The sequence below is a fragment of the Dasypus novemcinctus genome, chromosome 2 (assembly GCF_030445035.2).
Source record: "Dasypus novemcinctus isolate mDasNov1 chromosome 2, mDasNov1.1.hap2, whole genome shotgun sequence".
NCBI classification, from domain to species: Eukaryota; Metazoa; Chordata; class Mammalia; order Cingulata; family Dasypodidae; genus Dasypus; species Dasypus novemcinctus.
Window position 1 is genome coordinate 151,667,848 of NC_080674.1, and position 20,054 is coordinate 151,687,901.

At 39.3% G+C, this 20,054-nt stretch overlaps 1 protein-coding gene across 10 annotated transcripts in view; it reads right to left on the minus strand.

The window, feature by feature from the left end:
• NR3C1 (nuclear receptor subfamily 3 group C member 1) overlaps positions 1 to 19,111 on the minus strand; it is a 116,804-nt gene extending 97,693 nt beyond the window's left edge. For 2 of the 10 annotated variants that reach the window (XM_023587154.2, XM_004452626.4), the window contains exons 1-2: positions 18,775 to 19,111; positions 13,166 to 14,353 (exon numbers count right to left, since the gene is read on the minus strand). In XM_023587154.2, the coding sequence (XP_023442922.1) occupies positions 13,166 to 14,353; positions 18,775 to 19,097 (1,511 nt within the window). In that variant the 5' untranslated portion in view covers positions 19,098 to 19,111. Of the gene's footprint in view, positions 1 to 13,165; positions 14,354 to 16,112; positions 16,550 to 16,764; positions 17,384 to 17,481; positions 17,785 to 18,774 lie in introns of those variants that run through there. The other 8 variants (XM_058280190.2, XM_058280185.2, XM_004452628.5 and 5 more) reach the window with 8 other exon arrangements.
• Positions 19,112 to 20,054: the final 943 nt, after the last annotated feature.

Genomic DNA, 20,054 nt, shown 5'->3' on the forward strand with positions numbered 1-20,054 from the left:
TCAGAAGCACTTGTTTAATTAAATATCCATAACATATATATTTACAGTTACTGTTCAAACTTATAGCCAAGATAAAAGTCTGATAATGGTACCAGAGGTTAGAGTCTCCATTACCTAGTCTGAAAGTTAAGATCACAGTAAAGTTAGTATGAGAACTACCAATTAATGAAAAAGGCTAATGAATAGAGTGGTACAGAACAATGGATACAGTTCTCTTGCAGGAACCTTTGGCATTAAGGTGCTGTCTAATCTTAGCCATGCCACTAAAAATAACAGCTAACATTGCATGAGTGCTTTCTATGTGCCAGACACTGTACTTTGCAGTTTACATGCATTATCTCACTGTACCTATTTTAAAGGTGAGGAAACTGAAAGTTTATTGGGTTATGAACTTGCTCAAGGTCACAAAGCTGTTAAGTAGTCAGATTCATATCCAGGGAATCTAACTGCAGAATCCTAATTCTTACCTACAATACTGTACTAATTGTACTAAGCCACAGTTCTCGTATATAAAGTGAGGACTGGATATCAAACTGCCTCCAGTTGAGATTGTTATTCAGTGATAATGACAGGAGCATACTCCTTTATGGTTGGTGTTTTTGGTGCACTGATGAGGACTGGCATTTTCCCCCAAAAAGGAATGCCCCTCTGGGGTATATGCTAATGTGAAACACTCTACCTATTCTTTTGGTTCTATACAATGATATAGAAATGGTGAGGTTAGTTTGGGAATCAAGTGTACTGCCCATAAGCAGTCACCTTGGTTAGTTCCTCACCTCCTAGCAGACGTCTGACTACTCCTGGGCTTCCTCTTTAGTTCTTGACATAGTAAACATCAACTAAATGTTCAATGAGTGGATAAATATTCCAGTCTCTATTGGAAGGAGCCCAAAATTGGACATTTTTTAAATGTTTCCTACAAATCTAGATGTTAACATCCATAGGCCATACACTCTACAAGGGCAGAGACACTGACCATATTCACTGCTATATTCTTAGCAGCTAGAATAATGCCTCACATACAGTAAATGCTCAATAAGAGTGCTGTTTTTACTGTTGTTATTGGATTCTTACAGTGTCAATTTACCCTACATGGGGTGAAATATATGTATTAAAGGCAAGGCCATGACATTTACTACTTCTTCTCTGTGATTCTTTGTTCAAACAGCCAGCCTAAATTGAAGACCTTAATTTTTAGGTGCTATGATAAAAACATTCCTTGTCCTTAAGAAGACTGGATCTAGGTGAAGAGATAAATCAGAATTACATTTAAAAAAACAACAACAGTATTAATTCAACATTTATCGGGCACCTACTCCATGCCAATAACTGAGTTAGGTTATGAAGAACTGTATGCTCAGCAGTTACCAAAGGCCATCATCAAATAAGGAAGAGAATGCAATAGGCTGGACTACATAAAGGAAAATGTACAACGTAAGTGGGCCTTAAATTGATCTAGAAGGTTACATAATGTTAAAAGCAGAGAGAGGGAGCCTGAATTTCAGGGATGTGAATGAAACTGAGGAAGGAAACAAAATGGAGAGAGGTTTTGAGGCAGAAATGTGTGGAGGTGTTGAAAGAACAATGAGGGGTCAATTACGGCAGAAGATTGTGAAAAATATTTCAGTATGAAGACAGTGTAATGCAAAAATTTCTTAGTTTCATAATCCAAATAATCAAAGGCAGTTTGGGCAAAAGTTGTTACCTGTATAGTCAAAAAAAAATAAATTTCTAAACAGAAAAAAGCCTTCAATTCTAGGTTATGTATGTTTTTTTAAATTTTATGCTACTGCATCAGTCCTCAGCTATGTCATATGGCACACTGGCATGTTGTGATCAATTTTAAAGACTTTTGACAAGGAATCCATTGTTAATAATAAGTAGTGAAGGCTGCAAATGAGTTATCTATTTTTATTTTTATTGTAAAGTGCCAGGTGAGATTGTGATCTGCTAAAATCTTAGCAGAAAGTAATATGGAAATATCTGATAGAATTTCAAATACCCTTGCTTCAGCAATCCTGCTTTGGGAAATCAATGCTTTAAAAATCAAGTTGCTATATATAAGGATAGATGGAAAAGGGTGTTTATTGGAACTTTGTTTGTAGTGGCAAACACTTATGAAACAACTGAATGAACTATTGCATGGCTATTAAAAAGGATGTGATCCACCTCTGTGGATTTGGAAGGATGTTCAGGTGTATTATTATGAGAGAAAAGCAAGCAGCAGAGAAATGGGTATAAGATGACACCATTCTTATTTGAAAACAGACAATCCAGAATGCCTTATATGTGTATATTAATGCTTATGTGATTACAGAGAAATGTGGAGGATAGGGGGAGACAAGCAGAAAGGGAAGAAGAAAGGGAAAGGAGAGAGAAGGGAATTAAATTTAACTTTGGGAGGTTTAATTTTACTGAAGTAAAATTCAGTAGTTTTTGTAAATTTTGAAGAGAAATTTGCAAAAACAATGAATAAATTAAAAGCGCCAATTCACAGGTTATCCCTATAGTGTTCACTTGCATTCAGATATAAACTCTCTTAGGTAAAACAGACCAGGTGGAACTGCATGAAATTGTACATAATCCAAATCCTCTACAGGTTCTGCATTGTTTTTGTGGCTACTTGCCATATGTCATTTGACATATGGATCATGATGGAAAGAACCACTATGCTATGAGCAGTGCAGAACTACAGAATATTTTGGTTAGGGGAATAATATTGAAAGCAGTGTTCTAGGAAGATTAATTTGAGTGGTCTGCAGAATGGCTTTAGAAAGGAGAGAGAAAAACTGGGAAAACAATCAGGAGACTACTGAAATGATAAAAGTCTGAACTAGGGTATGGTCAGCTTTTTCTGTAACACTGGCTTCTCAGGGAACAGAAACTTAATTCCCTCTTGGCTTCCAGCGTTTGTCACTTACACCTAACCCAGACTCGGGGTCTTTGTGGTCTCAGAAGTTTGTTTCTTATTATCTACTTTAATATATTACTCTAAATTTAAAAAACTGATTAGCCTCTCTTTTTAACTATAGACTAATCACTGGTTATGTTGTACCATTTAGGATTTCACGAATTTCTCTGGCTTTGACTTTTTAAAATAATGTTTACATGTTTCAAGAACTGGATAATCATATTTATGAAATTCCGCTTTCTCTCTTCTACATTAGTTGACTTGACTGTATAAACTACTCTTTACCTGCTCCCATATTAAGATTGCCCTCTCCTAATTCTCTAGCTAATCACTCAATATCTTGTGGCTACACTCTTTGGATGCCTTCCAGAGCCCTGTCCTTGTTCCTCCCCTAGTTTTTTCCTTAACAGGAAAGCAGTTCATTCTTAAATGACCTCATCTCATTCTCTTGCTAATAACTACTTACCTTGCATTTTCTTTTTTCTGTGAATGTCTTTGGCCTATTAAGTTTAACTCCCCTACAACTCTTAGTAGAAAAGATAAATGTATCCTAAACTTTTGAATTGTCACTCTGTCCTACAGACAGAAGAAGTGAAAACTATACATAGAATAAGATAAATCTAAAACAGAAGAAAGCTGAAAACAGATTATTTAGAAATTCAGGCAAAAATAAGACACCTCTCTTCACTTGGAGTATTCCATTATTACACGCACACTTATCTAAAAAATGGACAAATTGATATTTTGCCTGATTTTGCAGTTGTCAATATAAATGATTCACATTAGACTCCTCTGCTAGAATAATCTCAAATTCTTAGGCAAGTGAAAAATGTAATGCAAACTTCTGCTCCAAAAGGTTCTATACTGAAAATTTTCTGCAAGCCACTCTACTATCTTAAGATTAAAAAAAACCAAACCCTCAAACCTTCATTTCTAAACTAATTACCCCAATTTGTTCAATGTTAAATGTAGCAGAATTATTCCAAGAAATTCAGCAATCCATTTCAAAGTTTTAGAGAAAGTTTAAAGACTGTCAACAATTGAAATACATATTCTCTCTATACACTTTCTCCACATATACATAAGCACTGGTCAGTCCTCAGAATGATTTCTTATCTGGAGAAGGCAACCTGGGCTTTTTTCCTTTCTTTGGAAAGATGAGAAGTACAATCCATTCCCACATATCTTCTTGGTTTATGTCCAGTTTTACTTATTCATGTATTCAACATGTATTTATTGAGGTCTTAACTATGTGTTAGACACTGCTTCAGATGCTGGGATACAGGAATAAGCAAGGGAGATGAGGTCACTACTCTCACTGAGTTTACGTTCTAGCATGGGAATAGAAAAGACACACACGACTAGATAAAGTGGAGGGTAAGGGAACAGTGTATGAAAGATGCTACAACTTCAGATAGAGCAATCAGAGAAATTCTCTCTTGTGGAGCTGACATTTAAGTGGAGACCTAAATAAAGTGAGAGTAAGCAATGTGGATTTACCTGGGGGAAGAACATTCCAGACAAAAATTCCTTAGGTTTGGGCTCATAACACTGGGAAGCTGGGAAGGCCAGAAAGAGGACTATGTTTCTCCTACAGAATAAGAGACACTCCTCGTAAGTTATTAGAAGGGGGAAAAAAAAGTTTCAGTTGACTAGAAGGGGAAAAATGTAATGTTACAGAGGTACAGAACCTGGCAGAAATTGCATTTTCTCCTTTTCTTGTATCACATAATTCATCACAGATGAATGGAATCCTCTCTTGGTTCATTTGGTCAGCTCTTTTTTTCCATCTTTTCCTTTTTCTGTCTTAGACTTCTTGCTACCTACCTTGTGTTATTCCAGATAGCTAAATCAACTCTTTTTACCAATTCCACATATTTCCCTCCATGAAATTTCATTTATGCTTTCCTGGCAAAGAGCTTGACATATTCAAAAGCCCATTTCTAAAAGCAAATCGGGGAGGGAAGGGAATGAATACAAAGATCCCTGGAGGACCAACAGACTGCTATCGCTGAGGTCGGAATTTTTCAATCTTCATCTTTGCATGTCCAGTGCCTAGCTCAATAAATGTTTGCTAATGCAAGTACAGTTGGATAGAACTTTTGAGATCATTTAGCCTCTCACACTTCATTCATCTCAAGAGAATCCCTTTCCTAGAGGCATGCCTTTGTAGCTCTTCCACTTATTAACACAATTACGTAGTTAGGTTGCTCATATGGAATACTTAGACACAGAGAAATAAAATTTAGATGTTACCAGAACTGGAATTTAGAACTTTCATTTTCTTTCTCCATTGGTTTCTTAGTTCTAACATTTCCTCTGGCTTCACTTATTTACAGTTTTCTCTTTTTAAATATGTCTGGGGTATCCCCAAAGCACTGTGCATCCTATAAGATGGCATTACCAATTAAAGGGTCATTCATCCCTAACACACTGCATGAGAAGTTACTTTCATGTATTTTTTGTACTTTCGCTTTAAAATATCTCTACTTCTCAGATTATACTAAAAATCTAGTACCCACACACTGTACCAACCCCAGTCTATGGCATGCACTTGGTGATAAGAAGAATTTACTACCTAGCTAACAGAACTGGGAGATTCCAAGACTAATATAACAAAGTAGAAAATAATACCAAAGTGAGCAGTAACTACACATCTGCCATGCTATGGTGTCTCTTAATTCCTATTTCCTAACTATTGAAAACATTTATAAATTATCTTTTGGGGAGAAAAAATAAGTATTTGAGAAAATCAGTTGTTTTTAATACAAACAAGAAAATGAGAGTTCTTAAAGCAGGCTATACTCTCAAAGAATTTCAGTACTCCCAGAATAGTTTCAGAATGGTTAAAAACTTTTGTGCATCAAATGATTCTGTCATGAAAGTAAATGGGGACACAATGCGAGAAAAGATTTGGAAACCACATGTCTGATAAGAGTTTAGTATCTAGAAATTTACTCCTACCTTAAATTCCTTAATTAAGGTAGGAGTAAATTTCTAGAAATGGTCAAATCATTTGGAATCACATAATTAAGGTAGGTGATCAAGCTAAGAAATACAAGATTTCTGATTTAGCAAGAACATTTAGGTGTTAATAATACCAGTTTTCTTTTATGGCTTACAAGGTGGCTCTGAAGACAATTTCAAAAAAGGAGTAATATATACAACCTCCCAAGGGGAGGCTTAGAAATGTAACATTCATTTTGTTATCTGTTTAAAAATATCAATTTCTTAATCACACCTTGTCCTTAAGAAATCCAGCTGGATTCCAGATGACAAATTCCATATGAAGTTCTAATTAAATTTTTTAAGGGTCTTAGTGACAAAGTCTTGCTTTGTCATACCTGATTTTATAAGAATACAGGCCAAGGAAGAAGAGGATATTCTAGTACTTAATAAAAAACAACAGCAATGTGGTCCAAGTTGCCACTGTTAAACTTAGATGGCATACTTAATATGTAACAAAATCTACTGAAAAGTGGAAAGAGCTAACAAAATACCAAAAATGGGAAAAAGAAAATCAGTGTAAAGAAAATCACCTTGACACTTGAGAATTTTAAATAAAACAGTCCTTATGAAACTGGGATCCATGACCCATTAGGAATTGCAAACAATGAGGAATTCCTAGTGCTTGGTGAATAGGAAATAGCTACACCACAGTCACAGATGTCTCACTGTTTTCAGCCAGTGAAGTTCATGTTGGTTTGAGTGAGTAGACTTGATAGAGCTTTAAAAAGTCCTCCTTGCATTTCTACCGTGCTTTTTAATTTTCCAACTAAACACACATGCACAAACCCAGTTTGGCAAAAAAACTGAGTGTTATCACTATTTTATAGACATTGAAACTGCCACAGAGAGCAGCAAGTTACTATATAAATATAAAAGCAAAGGCTTGATTCCATTTTTCTTTTAAATATTGTGTTTAAGGAATCATTGTTGACAAAAATTATTAAAGGTTCCATGAGGAATTCCTAACACATCAAATATTAAGCATTTCCTTTTGGATTAGTATTAAGTTTTCCTGGCGAGTCTTTTCTCTCTCTCCTTTTTTAAAAAGGTGTCAAGTTATCCCATCTGTAAAATTAAGGTAAATAACATCTGCCTTCTGTTCTACATGGATGCTGACAGAATCAGGAACTTAATATTGAAACAAGAATAAAAACCTTCATAGAGTTAAGACTGTTTAAATGTGATGAATGCACACAAAGGGCTTAGCAAAGTACTTCCACATAAGTGCTCAATTATTAGGGAAAAAAATAACAAAACCCACAGGTTTTTAAATATCTAAACTACTCAGAGTAACTTTTATGAAACATCTGTCTAGTGTATTGTGTCAATCAGCCATCTGTTTCAGGTCTCTAAAAGAGATCCAGATGTTAAGAGCTTAGGTAATTGCTAGAGAGCTTAGATAAGAAAGAATTAAGATATTCAGTCTGGCTGGCTGCACTACTAAATAGTTCCCTAACCTTTTCCTAGACACTTATTATGGGTCTAATTTCACCTGCAAAAAATGAGGGGGTGGGGAGTAGATCAGCTTTCAATTTCCTTTAAGCTCTTATTTAAAATTATTGTACTTAACACACAAAGCAAGCTCTAAGAACCCAAACAGGACCACTTTAGGGCTCTAAAACAGCAATATTTACATATTATTTTCTATATGCTACCACCAACTACATTATTTTAAATTCTAATCTTATAAAATTACCAAATCTGGGTTCATTCTTTGTCTTGTACTTGATAATGTACAAATAATATGTCAAAGAACCAACCTTAGTATACAAGCCCCTATCCCAACTGCTTCTTCACTAAAGTGACAGGTTAGGAGGATTGTTGAATTTTAGAAATTTGATGCACACACACACACACACACACCAACACAGGTGTTTTAAAAATAATTTCAATATGGTTTAAAGTATTTTTGACCCTAGAACACTTAGTTGCCTGTTACCTAAGTGGCCCAGCTCATCCTTAGAACCCAGGTCTCCTGATGTTTAGGTTAGTATTTTCTGCTATTTCTACATTTGAATAATTAAATCAATTTGGGTGGGGGAAAAAAAGACTGCCACTGCCAAAATTTGCATTTAAAGCATCTTAAAATTAAGGAAGCCCTATTCTCAATGATTAAAAAACAAAATACATTAAAACAGCATCCATAACAAACCAGTAGAGCTTTAATGGTCCATATGTGAGAAACATAATATATCATAAGGAACTGCACTGTCACAACCAGCATGAAATAATAAATCTTGTACTAAATTGGAAGTCATTGCATAATAGCTTTCAAAATTTGGCAATCAAATATACTTTCCTAATAACCACAGTTAAATAATATTGAGGACAATGATGAAATCAACTAGAATAAAGGCTAATTTTATTATAAAAAAGAAAAAATAAAAGTTAATATTTACTACAATGAACTGTGTGTCCTAAACAATGCTAACTTATCAATCCACACTGCACCCTCAAATTATGTCACAAAAACAAAAATTCAAGATAAGACAATGTGCTAAATAAACATTTACAACTAATATCATCAAACTTTTTTCTTCCCTTACATATATTTTTGGTGCTCTATAGTGTGATCGAAGAAGTCTAAAATAAGAGGTACTTTTACTAAACTTGCTGCATTATAGACACTATTAATCCTATTGAAACCTGTCATAAAAGAACAATTACTTTTAAGTACGCAAAATTAATGCTTTGGTTACTCTGGGGAAAAAAAAGAAAAGAAGCAGAAAAGAAGGAGGTTTAGGTATGCAGTTCTACTAGGATGTCATTTATATTTCAACTGGCCCAGAGATAAAATTATGGGATGACACAATCATTGGCTTTAAGGACTAGAATGCAATGTAAATAGTTTAAATTGCAATCTAGCACTTTCAGAACACTGCAATTTATTCTACATATGTACCATTATGAATTTAATTTCCTCAAAATTCTAGCAGAAAACACACCACCCATGGAAACGTATTACTAAAGAAAAGGGTTGCATTCCAGTCAGATGACAATGTATGCAAAAGTGCACTAGGAAATAGAAAGTGGTTATAGCAACATAAGAGACATTATCATTATTTAAACTACATTCAAGTCACTAGATCTTCATTAATTAAATAGCAGCTTAAATTAAAATGGAGCCAATATGAACTTTACTTTAGGTGAAATAATCTGAACGGAATTAAAATATTCATTCTATCCTTTCTTGGTAATAAAACATAGTAAGAGACAACACCACTCTTTAAACCATGGGTTCTACGCCACAATTAGCTTTAAATTTCTACCTCAAATGAAAAAAAGATCAAATTGTAATCCTGGTTTGTACACTCCCTTGTACATAAACACAGTCCCAAATCTCTCTTCTTAGTCCTCTAAATTCACAGTAATTGATTAAAATTGTTCACAGCAATTGATTAAAATTGTTGGTTATCAGAACTGTTCTTGATATTTCTAACTTCTACCATTCCACACATACTCCATATCCCTCCTCCTTCACTGCCCCCTCACCCTTCATTAAATTAACTCTCAAACTCCATTGGAAACCCTGTATTTAAGAGACATTTTTGATGATATTGGAAATAAAGGCAAATCAAAATTATTTGCTTGGGGGTTGAAAACACTGTCTACAATTAATTATGTACTGCTATAAACTTTTATTTTTTCTAAAATATACATTAATATATAAACTATTCTAATTTATCTCAAATTGTTCATACACAACTCAATGGGAAAGGATACATTTAATGGATCTTTTCTTTTTTTAAAAGTGGAAGTTCTCCACAGGAATATTTTTATTTACCTGAAAATTATAAAACCCAAGTAGAATAAGCCAGAAGAAAATGAGAGCGGTTGGCTCTCTGGAGCTACAGAAATTAGGAGAGCATGGTCTTTTAAACTCTCCTGTAATTGATTTTCTTTTCAGTTATAGCTTAACTCTTTACGCAATAGAATTCACCAATATATATTTTCCATGACTCAACAGTATGGATGCAAGTGCCTATTAATTTGGCAAATACTGCATTACTTTTGATGAAACTATTACTAGGATGTCCTAAGAAGGGTAAATGATATTCAACAAAAACTTATTTTGCTATTTAATTTGCCCACGTAGATAGTACATATGAGAAAGCACTGCCAATTAAAATGAGATGTATTAAAAAATTTTTAAATGTAAATTTTAAGAACCATGCCCAGACCTAGTTTAAACCTAATATAAATTAAGTATTCCTAACATAACTAGGCTATCTCAATCACCTGTAGGCCAGCGTGCATGAAGACTTATATAACCAATTACTGCAGATGCCCTCGCATTCACTGTAAAATAAACCCTTTTGAACCAATCTCTCCTTCAATAAATCTTAAAAGACCAGGAGGAGCAATCCCTAGCCACATTTAATTTCACACACAAGTTTCAAAATAATCACAATAAAAGTTGTAACTCCACCTGAAACCTTGTACTTCTCTGCCTCTTTTTAAGTTTCACCATTAATGCTGAAGTGAAACAATGTTGAAAATCAAATTATGCAGAAATGCACTTGTATCAATGTGACAAGTTTAGGGAAAACTAACTGAGTTTCTGCATTTAAAAAGCATATTAAACTAGAATGGCTAAGTTCACTTTATGTAAGGGATGGATTTGAGCAACAAATGAGATTTCTCTTGTTTTACTCTCAGTGAGCCTAAGCCTTAAAGATAAAATGCTTTACTAGGCTCAATCATGATATTCATAATTTTACAAGTTAATAAAAGTGAACACTGTTGTGCACTGACATATCTGAAGGAATTTCCTTGCCCACAATCAGAGTATATAAGGTGTTTTTTTTTAGTCTTCTGAGAAAACGCAATGGTAGGTGGCATTTCAAAAAGTCAAATTTCACCTTATGCTTTTATTAATTTCAAAATAATGCAGGTGAAATTATTAATAGAATTTAATATTTTTATCTATGAAGTCAGAAAGCCAGTTTTCAATTCAGTTGTGCTGTCAACATGCTGATTTATTTGCTGATCTCTGAGGGTCATTGGTCATTGCTAATGTTGGCTAGATCTCTGTAACATATAGACAGAGAAGGAGAAAACAACCAATTTGCGTTATATCAAGGCTCTTGTTTGGAAACAATAGACTAATTCAGTAATGATTAGAAAAGAAACATTGTTTCAATTTATTTGGAAGACTCTTCGTACTGGGTAATCATAGTTTTCAATGCTAAGTTAATGCCATAAGGCATAAAATTTTCAAAACATTACTAAATGATCCTGTTAAGGTATTATACCTTTTCATTAGGACATAGACTACTGAATATATTTCCAAACCACGCGTCAGTATAAAAATAATCATTCATAGGATAATGAAGAATTTCTAAAATGCCACATCATCACTGCTTTGCCCACCTTCTTAAGGTTATTATGAGGCTCAAATGAAATATGTGTGAACACTTTATATCTCTTAATGTACTATAAAAGTTCAAGTATTATCTTTAATGATTTAAGGGCAACTTTGTTCATCTAAAACTTATACTCAATATCCCAGAGTTTATGGGGCTTAATGAAAGTTCATTGTGAATGAAAATGTTATGTCTTGTTCCATGTCTTTTTTATAAGGAAAATGAAAATAATACCATAGTGATTATCAGGACAAAATGCATGAATAATTCCTAAGAGTTTCCTGAGATGTATTATTTTCTTTGTACAATTATATGTTTTATAAATCAATTTAACAGTTTCTTACCATAGCTTAGTCAAATCAAATGTACTTGCTCTTTTAAGAAACCAGGCACATTCAATCATGAATTCCATTGCCAAAAAGTTTGAGATAGAAACATTTTAAACACAATATGTCTTTACCTAATATTTAAAACACAACTGCTTATGTGGTAAGAACTCAAACTTCCTTATTAAATACATTTTAAACCTTAGATTCAGAAAGACAACAATAAAAAATTAAAGTAGTATTCATTTAAATAAAAGTATTATTTAAACAATAGTTAGTAGGTAGCTTACATTAAAATACACAAAGCTCAAAGTTTTTTTCTTTTGATAAGAAGCAACTAAGCCTTTTAGAATAAGACATAGCCTAAATCTAAGTCTAAATTTTCCTCTCAACAAGAAAAATTTCCTAAAGAGAAGAGCCACCTTAGTGTTAATATTATCTTAAATGGAAAAAAATATTTTAAAGAGAGCTTTGTATAAAATCCTCAATGACTAGTTAATGGGAATAACGAATATCAGTAAATCTTAAGAAAAAACTTGAAAAGGTTATGTACAAATAAATCAATCACTGCATCTATTAGACCTTCTTTCAGAAAAAACCACTGATAAATCAATCTCAGGTCTCTACAATCCACATTTTTATCTTTTCCTTCATACCTAAAATGGATACACAATCCAGCATTCATTCCCCTGTATTGGGGAGAGAGAATTTAATACCAACATATATATCTGAATTATAGAACTTTTTCTGATAATTCCATTTTAACAGACTCTGAAGTCAGAGAGAAACTGTCAGCATGCTTATAAATGACTGAGAAAATAAAAAAGAGAAATCAAATGATAGCTGAGAATTAGAGCTTAATTGGCCATCAGTTATCAATTTCAGAGCTTGCAGGAACATTTGAATGTAGAATTTTGTTTTGCACCACGTTTTCACCAGTTCTTTTCTTTAAAAGATTTATCACCGAACAAAACTTGTCTAATTTTGCTTGGGAACCCTATGGACAAGGTGTTCACTGTTTACTGCATTGTTTTAGCAATCACAGAACTCAAATTCTTGAACAGAGGGTTCAATTTGAAGAATTGAGCTCACTGTTGATACTTCTAATATTTAACCATTTAATCGCCTCAAGCTAACACTTCACAAAGGTACAAATATAGCTGTATAACTTTTGATTAAAGTATTAAAAGCATGTTTATTGTAATATAAGAGCACATTCTAAAACAGCTAAATGAACACATGAAATAAATGCACTATGATCTTACCAGACATTATACATCCTTGAATTCATAATTTTAAAGGTTTAAAATAAATTTCCAACCACTGGTCAATGGGATACCGAATAAAATTATTTCAGAAAAATTAACTTGAAATGGTTACATAGAGATAAATCATTTAGAGTGACTACATAAGTGGTAAAAAGACCATGTATTCACATGAAAAAGTACACAAATCTTTGTCGAGTACATATACAAATAAATGAATATTTAAAGCTAGCAATCTATCTTAGCAGTACCATTCATTCTTAAGAAGTAGTAAATCATTAATCTTACCTTGAATAGCCATTAGAAAAAACCGATCGGCCTGGGAAGTTCAAAGTCCCCAAGGAAGTCAAATTGTCATCTCCAGATCCTTGGCACCTATTCCAATTTTCTGAACTAACAGAAATTGATGGAATGACATTAAAAATAGGCTTCTGATCCTGTTGTTGAGAAAGGGAGGCTGTATTCATGTCATAGTGGTACATCTGTCCCCCAGAGGTACTCACACCATGAACAGAAATGGCAGACATTTTATTACCAATTATATTTGCTCCAGAAAAGGGTGCCTGACAGTAAACTGGGCCCAGTTTCTCCTGCTTAATTACCCCAGGTGTGCAGAGTTCAATGAAATCTTCTTTTTCTGTTTTCACTTGGGGCAATGGCACAGTGTTTGGGCTTGATAAAATCAGATCTCCATTATCCTTAATTTTAGGTTTAGTGTCCGGTAAAATGAGAGGCTTGCAGTCCTCGTGCAGGTTTCCTTCCAAAAGGAATGGATCGTCCTCTGGTACCAAAGGAGAAAGCAGACAGTTTTCATCTATCAAGAGGTCTGCTCTCCAAGGGCTTTCATTTGTCTCTCTACCTGGGGACCCAGAAGGAAACTCCAAATGCTGCAAAATGTCAAAGGTGCTTTGGTCTGTAGTATACAAGTTCACATTGCCACCCTTGGTGCTGCTCTGGCTCTTCAAATTCTGCTGTTCTGAAGATACATCAGGGTGAATTTTTGGAAACTCCTCTGTGGGGACAGCAGAAACAGCAGCAGATGCTGAACTCTTGGGGTTCTCTGGAACACTGGTCGACTTATTGAGGTTTGCGATGCTTTCTTCCAGAAGCCGAAAGTCTGTTTCCCCAGAGGAAAGGCTGATTTGACCTTGCTGTGGGAATCCCAGGTCATTTCCCATCACTTTTGCTTCTGTATCCCCCATGTATAATCCCATGGAGAGTGAAACTGCTTTGGATAGATCTGGCTGCTGCGCGCTGCCTTTAGGAAAATCAACGGAAAGTCTTGGCTTCTTGTTGTCTGACTGAGAAGCAGCAGCCAGTGAGGGTGAAGATGCAGAAACCTTCACGGTAGCTCCTCCCCTTAGGGTTTTATAGAGGTCCATCACATTTCTCCTTTCCTGACCAAGCACACTGCTGGGAATTTCTTCTTCACTGGGGGACGGTAAGGTTTTTTTGGAGTCCATCAGTGAATAACAGCTATCAGAGAGAGAGAGAAGGGGGGGGGGGGGGGGAGAGGGGAATTTAATAAGCTATAAAGTCACATCAGCTTGGGGATAAAATTAGTAAAAAGTAGCCTTTAAAATCAACATTTTAGTTAACTCTGAATCTAATTTCCTTGTTATCTGAAGAGCAGTTTCTATCTTCCAAAATAAAATAGCCATTTCCCCTGCCCCCATTCAATGAACCATTTTTAAAAGTACAATGCAGTCCATTTGCACAGTGGAGGATAAAATCATATCGTGTTAAGCTTGGTTATCCATCTTGTCACTCTCCAAACGTGTTACTTTGTTCATCATAGACATTACAGTTCATTAAAGATGATTATATTTCAAAAGTTGATGTCAATGTATTTGAATTTTAAAAAGATGTGTAATCATTAAGGTTCCTACTTCTTTTCAATCAAAGTTGTATGCTTTTCTGAGAACCAATACACATAAAATTTAATGAATACTACTCTAGAATTCTCTAATTACTAATTCCCCTCCTACCATCTAGTCACATATCCAACCTTTTAGTTTAACCTATGGTAAGCCATGCATATTTTACTTGACACATAGGCAACAATAATGATCAGCTAATTTTTCAATAGGCTGGGAAAAGCTCTCATTTTTAACCCATATTTCTGACTGGATGTACCTGTCTAATAGTGCCTGTCTCTAAATTTTGGATGTATGAAATTAAATACATTGTACACCAGCCAACCAAAATATAAATTTAAGAATAGAATGTGTAGTAGCTAGCTTCTCATTACAATTTTAGCTTAAGTATAACTTAAAAATAGATGTCTAGATTTTTGTCGTAACTCACAATACAATCTAGATTAAGCTACTTTTATTTAAATTTTTTTAACTACTTAAGTCCTAGGTATGAAATGCTATATTTCTAAATTAACATTTTTTCTTTCCTATTTAAGTACTGAAAAATAGAAAAACCCAGAACTATAAAATTACATTCATATAAGCCAAGGTAAAATACTACCCAAGCCAAGGTAAAATACTAACCAATAAAATGCTCAGAATTGTTTTCTCTGCATTCTAAACCTTCACCTATCCCAATTTTGAGCCTATTCTTAGGAAGGTTAGGTTAGTAACCAGGATATTTTAAGAGGCGGGCAAAGACTCTGATAAGCACATTTGGGACATTATAATCAAATCCCCTACAACAGGAGAAAACTTTTTCTGTACCAAGATGTTAAAAAGCATAAACTTCACTGGCCCTCACTGAAATGGGAGAGGAAGGCGGAGAGGGATGGCTCCTGCCACTACAAATCTTGAAGGTAGACTGCTTACCTCTCTGCATCTTCACTCTGTTTATCTGATAATGATGTCTAAATAAAAGGTATCAAATTGAGCCTAACGAATTTTCACTCCGCTTTTTTGACAGCTGCCTTCAAACCCGAAACCAAAACAATACTTTGTTGGAAAACTCAAGCCACATTATCCCCCAGTTTAAATTGCAAATAACCCTGACACATTAATTGGTCATAATGACCTTGCCAAGGGGTCTTAAGTGGTATTACAAGGCTGCAATTATCAAGTCCGCAACCCCAAACGTCAAACCAGCGGTAGTCAAAATCTCACCACAGAACTATAGGGAGGGTCATTTATTAAAAGAGACCACTTAGAAATGCCAGGTATGAAATGATGCCAAGTGCTAAAAAACTTGGGGGAGAGGGGAACCGGGAGCGAGAGGGGAAAGGAAAAAGTGCGAGGTTAAAAGAGAAATGTGTCCAGACCTGTTGAGTTTTCTCCGACACGCCCACTTCCACCAGATAACGCCAGCCCTGGCCGAAGTCTCCAAGTCGCAGGCTGTCAGCCCCCTGAGAGTGTGTACACTCACACACACACACCCCCCACGCCCGACAGAAGAGACGCGCTGGAGCCAAGACAGAAACCTTGATCTCGCTCTGGTGCTCAAGAGTGAGTGGAAATACCCCGGCGAGGAGAATTCAGACGCGGCTTAGAGTCACCATCAAAAAAACCAAACAAACCAAAAACAACAACAACAACAACAAACAACGGGTGCCTAGGCGGCCCCTAGGAGGGAGAAGGGGTAACTTGGGGAAAGTGGGGGGTGGGGGCTGGCCAGCTCCGCGCTGAGGAATGAGAGGCTGGAAACGCAGGCAGCCGGACGAACGCGCCGCACGCAGCCAGGCTCAGGTTCCTCCCCCTCGCCGGCCAGGGGACCGCGGCGGAAGGAGAGAGAGGCCAGCGCTGTCACTCGCGCGCTGCCCGTTCGTCACCGCGTCCAGCCTTCGCCAGCGCCCACCCCACTTCTCCGCGCTAATAAAAGTTCGCGGGCCCGGGCGGCGGCCGCACCTCGGGGCGGCGAGCGCGCGCACGGGCCCCAGCGCCCCCCACCCCACCCCACCCCATCCCTCCTCTTACCTCTGGCAGACTCCGCTTCACCCACCGGCGTCCGCGGCTCCCACCGCAGTTGAGATAAACAACTTAGCATGCGAACGCAGGAGGACGAGGAGGACGGAGGAGGAGGGAAATATTTTTTTCTAAAAAAAGGAAGTAAACAGCCGCCCCCTTCTCCATGGGGGGGGGGGAGGGGAGAACCCCTATTTAAGAAAGTCTCCCATTTCCCGGCTGACAAGGCAGTGCCTCGCTCGTCTCGCGTCTCCGCGGGCCAGGGCTCCCGGGCACACGTCCCCCGGCCCCCGCGCCCCTACGCTCTGGCCGCTCGGGCTGCGGCGTCCCCTTCAACCTACTAGAACCGGTCCTCGACGGGCGGGCGGTGACTCGGACTCCAGTCACAGACTCGAGCTCGCAAAATGGAGGAGGAGGGGGGAGGAGGGAGCGAGGACACGCGAAAGGGCCGCCCGACAGCGGTGAGCAAGCGGGACCGCGCGGGGGGGAAGCGGGCGGAGGCGGCGCCACGGCGCGCACACACACGCGCTCCCACTCCACCCCCGGCCGCTCCCCGCCCGAGGGGCCGCGCGGCGGCGGCGGCGGCAGCGGCGGGGAATGGTGCAACCTGTTGGCGACGCTCGGCAACTGCAGGCGCGGCCCGGAGCCCCCGCCCCCGGCCCTTGGCGCGGGCCCTGGCACCCCGGCCCTCGACGGCGCCTGCAAGCCCGCGGTCCCGGGGCATCTTACCAGCGCAAGCGGCCCACTCCTGTCCCCAGTACGGGAACGCTTCTCCTCGTCCACCCCCAGAGGAAAAATAAACTGAGGCGGCGGCGGCGGGAACCAACCTGGTCAGAGGCGGGCTTAGGAGAGAAGACGACTTTTTGTAGTTTCTCTTCTCTCTGCCTCCTCCCCGTCCCCGCCCCGGCCCGCCCCGCGACTCCGAACCCACTCCGGACCTCACTCTCCCGCGGCGGCGACCACCGCCAGCGCCCCCAGCGGGTGACAGCGGGAGGGGGAGGAAGCCAGGCCGCGGCCCGCAGCAAAGCCGCGGGGGTGGTCCCCGGCCCCGCCCCCGGGACAAGTTGCGCGCAGTGTGTCACTTTGCACGGGGCTACAGAGTTCTATTGAAACGTTGCCGCACAGTCTTGGCAGCGCCCGGGACCGGACGGCAAGACACGCCCTCTGGGGAGCAATAGGAGGGAAAGGGAGAGGAGGGGGTCAGTGCGTACATAGTCTGGGCCCCGGGGAAGTCGCGTGCCGGCAGGTCCCGCGCCCGCGCATCGTCTGGGCAGCCCTGTCTGCAGCAGCCACTGCCGCGCTCTAGTGCCCAGAGAGAAGTTGCGAAGCAGAACCCACCCTCCCCCGCGCCCGGCAGTCCCCCACCCTGTTCCCGAGTCTGCGAGGCGGCGGCGGCCGCGGCGGCAGAAGGAGGCGCCGCCTGCCAAGTTCTACCCTCACCCCTCTCTCTCTTCCTCCCAAAGCGCTCACACTTGAAGGAAGTTGCAAGCCAAATGCAAAACCTCCGGCGAACTGAATTTCTTTGCACTTTTTAATTTTACTTTATTTATTTATTTTTTAAAGGAACGCAGAGGGTGGCAAGCATAAAAGCGCGTTGCAGGCGAAACAGTAAGTTGCTTGCGAAGTACGCCCTACCTCTCCACTCACCCCCCCGCCACAAACTCCTGACCTCTCCTCCCTCCCCTGTCACGTCCCTCTTCCAAGTTCCCGGTGAGGCCCCTCCCCCGAATCTTGACATTTGCTGCTGTCTACTCAATGCGTGGACAACCCTTTCTCGTTCACTGGACACTTGCCCCTCCAAATAAAACACGCGCAGCTTTAAAACGTCAGCATTTAACTCCCCCTAACTGCTCAGGTTACTCGCCTCCCCCTCAGTCCGAGAGAAACACGTGGCCAGTCCTGGAGGAGAGGGGCTTAAGGCGAGGGGTGTCGGTGCCTCAGGCCCCTGCTCCAGCTCCCCCAACTAGCCCCCAACTAGCCCATTCGGAAGGCTAAGGCGGTACCGAGACCAGAGCTTCCTACCTTGTACGGCATTTAATATGATTTTTGTGACTCGGGGGACGGTTGTGCTGTGTTGCTTTAGGGTCTGGTAAGGTAACTTTTGCGCCCCCACCGGTGACAGCTCTTGCCAGCTCCTGGCATAGGCGGAGTTTGCCGCGGCTCCACTTAGTCCCTGGTGGGGCGCTCCGCAGCAGCGTCTGTCTCTCCTCTGGCGGCGCCGGGACTCTGCGGGCGGCAGCCTCTGCTCTAACATCTTGAAGAGGATTGGGGAAGCGCGTGCCGGAAGCTGCCTGCCGCCATCTTGGTAAAGGAAGGTGACACCCGGCCGGACCCGCGTCCGCCATCTTGGCAAAGGCTCTCGATCGCAAGTAATCTAAGTGGCTTTTTGTCGATTCTGAAAGTTAAACGCTACCTTGTGCGTTGTCTGTTATGAAACGAAAAAGCTAGGCTTTTAGCAAGCCGCCTATCCAGGGACTATATGGGGGATGCCTCCCGACGATTCTAGGGCCGCCATCTTGGCAATGGAAACGATGCTTGCCTCCTAGGAAAAGAGAAAGTAACCCAACCGTTTGACCAACGTTGAACCCTGAGCAACTCGGTGTTGACAAAACCCACTCCTGGATCAAAAAGCGATGATTCACCTTCTTTCATCCTTTGGTGCGAGTCAACTAGAAGGCAGCTATTACCTTGGGCGCTCATAGTGGCACTAAGTAAGAATTTACTCCAAGAATACCTTTTTGCCTACCTGTCAGTTTTCCCAACTTGAAAGTCTCCCCATGCTATAATCCTATGTCATGGCTGGATCTCTGCTGTGAGAAAACAATACACCTTCTCTCTCACAATCTGTTCGAATTCTAGGTTGCAGGTACCTTTTGCTTTCAATTGATTTTCCGTTTTACAAGAGTTCCCAGTTACCGTTGTACTCATCCTTTTTTTTCTCTCTGTTGGCCCAGCACATATTAAAATGGGAGAATACTCAATTTTAAATTATAAATTGCCATTGAAAACATTATGAGCAAAAGCGGTCAATTTTGCCTAATTTTTTCTTCATAGGTCTAAATACACCTGGTCTTTCACATTGATTTGAAAGCACGCATAAATTGTAGGTGAAGCCAGTGTCCATAACAAAAAGTTATAATTATGGCTAACATTTATTGATCCCCACTTTGCTACAAACAATGAGATAGGTAATTTTATTTCCATTTTTCAAGATGAGGAAACTGAGGCTTGTGGAGGTTCCTGCTTGTCCAGGGTCTCTCAGCCTGAAAGTGTTGAGGGTGGAATTAGTATTAAAGGCGTTT